Source organism: Cynoglossus semilaevis, chromosome 11 (assembly GCF_000523025.1).
Source record: "Cynoglossus semilaevis isolate Cse_v1.0 chromosome 11, Cse_v1.0, whole genome shotgun sequence".
NCBI classification, from domain to species: Eukaryota; Metazoa; Chordata; class Actinopteri; order Pleuronectiformes; family Cynoglossidae; genus Cynoglossus; species Cynoglossus semilaevis.
Genome location: NC_024317.1, coordinates 17,368,883 through 17,375,751, shown reverse-complemented (window position 1 = coordinate 17,375,751; position 6,869 = coordinate 17,368,883). Strand labels below are relative to the sequence as shown.

Here is a 6,869-nt window from a genome sequence, read left to right as displayed (position 1 = left end):
AGGGTGTGGTCTCTCTTAATGCCCACTGTGGGCCTGTGGACTTCCTGGTAGCCACCACCAGCACCTTGTCTCCTGAACTTCTAAAGAGAGAGTCCGTTTGGGAAAGTCCAGACTCAGCTATAGGGGGAGGGGAGGACCGCAGCGACACCTCCTCCCAGGATTCCCTGCAGCAGTCCAGCTCCCATCAGGGAGAGGGCAAAGGCAAAGGACGGGGCGTCCTGCTGCAGTATAGGCTGCGCTCCACGTCGGGGCTGCCCGGGCGCCCATTAACGGCGCAGAGCGACGAGGCGTCCGACTCCTTGGAGTCGCTGGAGCACAGTGTGGAAGATGGATCTATCTACGAGCTCTGTGATGACCCAGAAATGTGGGTGAGGGGGCGTCCTTGTGAGAGGGATGGGGGACGCAGGGACAGGGTGATCTCTGCAGCGGTCATCTCCGGAGGCAAGGGCTTTCGCAGACTGAAGGAGGGCGCTCCATCAACTACTAGGACACATATGGAGGATTTAGACAATATTCTGATGGTGTGGCAGCTCCCACTGACACTGTAGTAGGGGGCAACACTGGAAGGTGATTTGTATTTTTAAATCTCCGCCCAGCTTAGCCTTGAATAACCTTTAACAAGCAGGGCTGCCATTGGTAGACAGCCTGACTAATGATTAGGCCAGCAGAGTAACAACATTGAGGCGTGCTGTTTTGCTCAAAGTGCTCTCAGCCCACTGGCTGCTTTAAATATTCTGGATTGTGCGTCATCACGTCACTATCTGTCCTGCAGCTTCTCCACAGTCGGGCTCCGGGCTACTGTTTTAACCTGGTTCCCCTCCCCTGCTTTACTTCAGGATTGATATGATGCAATTTAACCTCATCATTGCAGCGCGTGTGTCTGGCACCTTTGTATTATGTGAAGGCGTTCTGCGCGAGCACCCGTGGACAGCGTGCCTTTGAGGAGCAGCCTTTGGTGGATCTGCCACGCTCTGCTGCGTACGAGATGTACGTCTTTTATCTGATCCTGTGGGAGAGATCCCATCTGCTGAGAGCTGAAAGCTAAGAGCTTCCACCACATCACAAAGCACATTACCAACACTTTATTAGCTTCTCCAGCGTCGCTCTCATCCCATGCAATGTGAATTCAGTAAAACCTTACGTCCGGCCTCTGCTCTGTAAAAACAACAAAAACTATTTGTTACAGTTTCTAAAAATGCAACAACACTAAAATCTTCATCAGATAATATTTATATATCAGGGGAAAAAATACAAACAAACCTTTCACTGTTTTCAGCAAACAACGTCCATTTATTTAGTACAGTTTAGTTTATAAAATAAGGTCAACCAGCTGCTTTGATTTCTGTATTTTCAATGAACCTAATACTTCGCCCACTGATGTTGTATAAAAGACCAGAGCTGCTGAAGAGTTCCTGAGGACCACGGTCTGATTTGATTCTTCATACCAACCAGACATTTTTAACAGGTAACAGATCAAAACCTTAGGTAAGAAATGTTGTTTTTTCAAATATTAGAAAATTGTCTCCAAGGTTTTCACACTACGTCGTTTCTTTACTGCTGCTTTTAGTTGTAATTGCATTTTTACAAAATGTACCAACTTCAAAATGAACATGAGGTATGGATTTGTTTCTGTTTTGTTCTGTTGCAGCTCTTGCAAAAAACAAAAAAACAAAAACAAAATCTCTACATTTCTACAAGAAAAGACTGATGTTAAAACCATTAGATTTTTGATTGATCAAAAACAAAGTTTGTTTTTCCAGTATTCATGTATATACAGGAAAATTCCTAACTGTAATTTCCAAAGTACTCAAAACAAACATGTGACATCCTGTCAATGCACAACGGCATTAAACTACACACGAAACCTAAGCTACATATAAGGTGTAAATAGTAGTAAAAAAATAATTGTGTTACAGTCTGACAGCATGTCTGAAACTTTGAGGGTAAGTCAAAAAAATTCAGGGCAGATTTTATCATTTTAAAAGGTGTTTGATTTTAAATACTGAAACATGTTAAAACACTTTTGTCAAGTGTTGAGATTTTTACTTTTAATTTAATCAAGATTTTTAACCCTCTGAGACAAATCCTGTTCCTGTTTGATCTAGTTCCACCTGGAAAAATTCTTCATTTCAAAAATGTTTAAAAATAAGATTTTTTTTTTCTGTTTGTCCTACAACTTTTTGACTTACCCTTGTACACTGGGCCGACACATTTTTATTTTCATTTTTTAAAGCACCTTCATTGTCAATCTAAATTCTGATCAAAAGTGATAGATGTTCATCATTATGTCGATGATGAACATCTATTCGTCTATTGTGGCCAAATGTTGTCCTTTTGTTTTTAGGGTAATATTTGGTCAATTGTTAGACATATTTCTTAACATTAATTTAAGAACATTTTTCAACAGGTTTCTAAGGCTGGTGGTTAAAAGGCTCGTCATCACTGTGAAAACCTAACCTTTCTGTTATCGGCACATCCTCAAGTCTGTTCCTTTTCTTTTAAACCACTTCCGCGGCCACTGAGTGATGTAAAATACATTATTGTTTGCATGTGCACAATTTGTTTTTAACTTATAATGAGACAGACGGCGGGTTTACTGACATGAGAATTATTTCTGTTTTAACTTTTATTATTTTAAGGCACTGAAAAAAAATAGGAACCTTTTTGCAAACACAAAGGTTTACAGTCCAAGTCTTTAACAGTGTGTTGACCTGCTCTGTGGCTTGTGCAGTGTGTTGTGGACACTGTCAGTTTGCAGTACAGTCAAGGACATGTTATCCATTTCTGTCCCCACCTGCCTGAAAAGCCCTCCTCTGCCCCGAGATTCACGTTTTATCTTTTCATCAAAGACGAGGCATAAAATGTATTTTCTACTTCTCTGTGCCACGTTGATGTTTGTTTTTACGGCTCCTCTCACAGCTGCAATTAAAAGAACAATTTTGCCATCCTGTTCTTAGCCATTATCGTTAAAATAATAATAATACCGCGATGATTCAACCCTGTCTGGATACAGTCATCTAAATGTAAATCTCAATGTCACGCCAAACAAAGGGAACAGTTTAATTTGTAACAAATAACAGCAACAAATTGTCTCAACAACGTCATGGTCCCAGTAAAAATTGTTCATCTTCACCCCAGAGGGGGGGGGGGGACTCTTCTGCGGGAGAAGAGAAACCTGATGAAATAAACATGACTCTCCTCACAGACGCAGCCAAAGATCTGCTGTGGTTCTCAGGCTTATCTTCTCTATACAGAGATGTAATCTCATGAGTGTGTTTGTCCATTAATGAGACGTTATTGTCTCGTTCATTTCCCCTGCCTGCTCTGTACGTGTCACTGTATTGTTATCCATACACTGAATATTATATGGGCCACACAGTGGAGTAGTGGTTAGTGCTCTTGCCTTACAGCAGCAAGAACAAAGGCTCAAACATGGGTTGTTCAGTTAGCAATTTGTAATACAAATATTTTATGTTTAATGTGGTTACTTGCTAATGCGGAGTACCATCATGAATACTTCTTTAGTTGAGGTTTTGTTTAAGATGCAGTGAACTCAACTCCAAACCACAGCAAAGACACTCAGCTAGAGTATGTTTTATTTATTTTCTTCTCATCAACAGCTGATTACAAGTTTAAAAAAAAGAATAGTATTCATAATTTTTTTTTTGTAGCAATATTTCCACGTTTCAATAAATAAATGAACAGAATGTTGTTCAACTGTGGAGCGACGTTAGCGTATTCAGAGCTAAGGCTCGTCTACAGAACAAATCTCACAGTTAGTCTGTCTCCTGTCTTTGTCCCTGGTGTTAAAATTCATCCCGACTGCTGACCTTAAATAAACTCTGATGAGACCCTGAACTGTAGTTAGTCAAGATACAACACGGGCTGACCAGCTGGTTTTATTGACAGCCTTTCTGGAGGATTGGATCACTAGATCAGCATATTTTCGATTATGAGGTCAAGTATTTGAAGTATCGAGCCCGATACCAATACCACCATTTCTATTGGCACATTCCCAGTTCGAACCCTATTGGTAATTCATTGTGTGTGTTTTCCTTTGTTTCCCTCCCCCAGTCCTAACACATGCAGATGAAGACAACTATTCACTGTAAATTGACTGCAGGTGTGAATATGAGTGTGAATGGTCTCTGTATGTGGTGGACTCCAGGGTGTAACCCCGCTCGCCCTTTGACTACCCACCGCCCGTCCCAGTTGCCCTTCCCTTTTCTCCTATCTGAGACAGTAAACAGAATTCAATTGTAGAAGGTGAAAGAATGAATCAAATACTGGTGAATGAGCAGGTGGTACTACTAAATATTAGCAGTAAAATGTACTTACTGTCACTGACTGTGCCAAATAAAGCAGTGGTTTCTGTTTTGTAAAGTGGTCTGTGACACTGTTGTTATTTCATCAAGAAACTGTGGTAGTGTTTTTGTTGACGTCAAAATTCGTAAAGAAAAAAAAATGAAAAGTGAGAAGAGGGATGATAGAACATGAAAGAAAAAAGGGAAATGGAACAGAGGAATAAGACAGTGATGGAGGGAAAAGAAAGGAGAGGAGAAGGAGGAAGAGCAACAATAAAGGACTTGTATTTGGGAGAAGAAGGAGAAACACAAGGAAGAAGGACGAGAATAAAAAACAGGAGGGAAAAAGCTAGAGAAAGTAGAAAATCACAAAGGAGAGGAGGAATTAGAACGTGGTGAAAAGATGGAAGACGGAAGAGGATGAAAAAAAGCAAGTAGTACAAAGAAATAGAGGAACAGAAGAACTCTGAGGACGAAAGAAAAAAATATGCCAGAGGCAGAACTGATACGTCCAGAACATCTGAAACTTGGACAATATGTGGAAAGCTCAAAACTATGTCAACGATACTTAAAAAAAAAAACTTTCTGATCAAATTATTTTTGTTTTTATTCCTTGACTTTTGTTCTGCTTTGCTAACAGTATAAGCTGCACCAACAGTAATGACTCATGGGAGAGGATGGATCAGGTCTGACTACACAACCTTGCTTAGTTTTCACCAAACACTGGAGATGACGCACAATTCCATTCAACTCATGTTCCCTGGCTGCAGAAAAAAAATTGCAGAATTTCCTTTTAGATTCTGAGCAAAGTTGTTTCCTGCGTATTTAGTCTCCCACAACATGGTCGTTTATTGAGCAGAAAATGTATAAGAAGACTGAAGGGCGAGGAACAGTGGAGTTCAGGTATCTGCCATCGAGTCTTTTGTATGTTCATCACTTACTCAGAAGAAGAAATGACGTCTGTTGGTTGTTACTGATCTGTGGTATATTTCTGATTGTTCCATTGGGGCCTTTCTACGATTCAGCTACAGGCAGAAGTCTTGGCTCATTTTATTTGTTCTCTTGATTCAGGGTGACCTCACCTCTGCTTTTCTTCAAGCCTCCAGGCTGAAAGGATGGCGTGGGCACAGTGACAGTGGACAGGACAACAGGCTCTGATGTAATACTTTCTAACACTGAACTCACGTGTCTTCCGTCTTTGAGTCTCTGCCCTCTAGGAGTCGTGTCGTAGGTCACAGAGTTCTGTTTACTTATGTACTGTTTCTTTTAGAAAAAGGACTGCTGTCTTATTATACAAATGTGTTCTCATTGGTCAAATACACAACTCATCCAATGAAATCCTTCAAGTTATGTTTTGTTTTCAATCTGTCCAAACACAATATCTACTAATATCTACTCCACCATCCATCCATCCATCCATCCATCTATTCATCCATCCATCCATCTATTCATCCATCCATCCATCTATTCATCCATCCATTTTTCATTGCATTAATCCAAACATCTCTTTTTAAATGTATTCTAACCTTCTAACAATCCACCATTCCATCCATCCATACAGCCATCCATCAAACCTCCCATTCATTCATCCAGTTACTTGACAATTTATATAGTAATTAAGCCAACTATCTTTCCATCAACCCTCGATCGTCCATCTGTCTATCAGCACTGCAGCCATCCATCCATCCATCCATCTATCCATCCATCCATCCATCCATCTAATTTCACGTACTGCTTCAGTCATTATTCTCATGCTCCAGATTATGAAGTAAAAAAATCAATTTTATTGTTTCCTTCTCTCTTTTCCTTTCCTTTTTCCTCTCATCTTCGTTATAGCTTCTTTTTCAACACATGAGGGACGACTGTGAGGAGTATAAATCCACCAGCAGGAAATAAAACAGTGTGAGATTTCCTGATCAGCAGTCATTATGTGTGTACTGCATTCCTTTGACCTCTGATGATGCATTAATAGCCACCTCTCTTTACCACTGTAGATCCCCCCCCCCCCACCATTTTGATTCAGCTGCAGTCATATACAGAGGGCATTTAAAGTGAGGCTGTTGTGCTGTGTGTGACTTCCCTGCCCTCAGCTGTTGATTTGCTGCTGTTTTGTCTTCTGCAGCTGCTCTGAATCCTGACGAGCTGACGAGCCCAAGCACTGATGGGTGTGGTCTCTAATTGAGGAAATGCTGTATTTAAGTTCCAGCTCCACATGGAGTCAGTGCCTTACCCTGCCTGTGGTCACTTCCTGGGTGGGTTGCTACCTTGTCTTTGTTATGCTCAGGCTGCAAAGTGATCTTTGCTTGTATGTTTTGTTTTGATTTCTGCCCATTGCCTTGTCTTTTTGGAGTTTGCACCTGGAATTCTCACTCTTTTTTGGCGTGATGAAGCACTACACTTGTGGGTTTTTATTGATCCTGAAGCAAATGGAAACTTCCTGGTTACAGCCCTGACCAAGCAGCTGGAGCTCCAGATGGTCATTCTCCACTCTCACCTAATGCACCAAAACTGTAAGTCTCTTAGTCCTTACGTACTGTGCTGGTTCCAGCAACACCAGTCCAGTCC

The 6,869-nt window shown here is 41.1% G+C and overlaps 1 protein-coding gene and 1 long non-coding RNA gene across 3 annotated transcripts in view; both read left to right on the top strand.

Moving 5' to 3' along the window:
• arhgef10la (Rho guanine nucleotide exchange factor (GEF) 10-like a) overlaps positions 1–4,383 on the top strand; it is a 108,734-nt gene extending 104,351 nt beyond the window's left edge. For both annotated transcript variants that reach the window (XM_025060488.1, XM_017036759.2), the window contains exon 27: positions 1–4,383. In XM_025060488.1, the coding sequence (XP_024916256.1) occupies positions 1–548 (548 nt within the window). In that variant the 3' untranslated portion in view covers positions 549–4,383.
• Positions 4,384–5,802: 1,419 nt separating this feature from the next.
• LOC112487787 (uncharacterized) overlaps positions 5,803–6,869 on the top strand; it is a 38,397-nt gene continuing 37,330 nt past the window's right edge. Inside the window, exon 1 of the long non-coding RNA XR_003051209.1 lies at positions 5,803–6,814. This is a non-coding gene — a long non-coding RNA (uncharacterized LOC112487787). The remainder of the gene's footprint in view (positions 6,815–6,869) is intronic.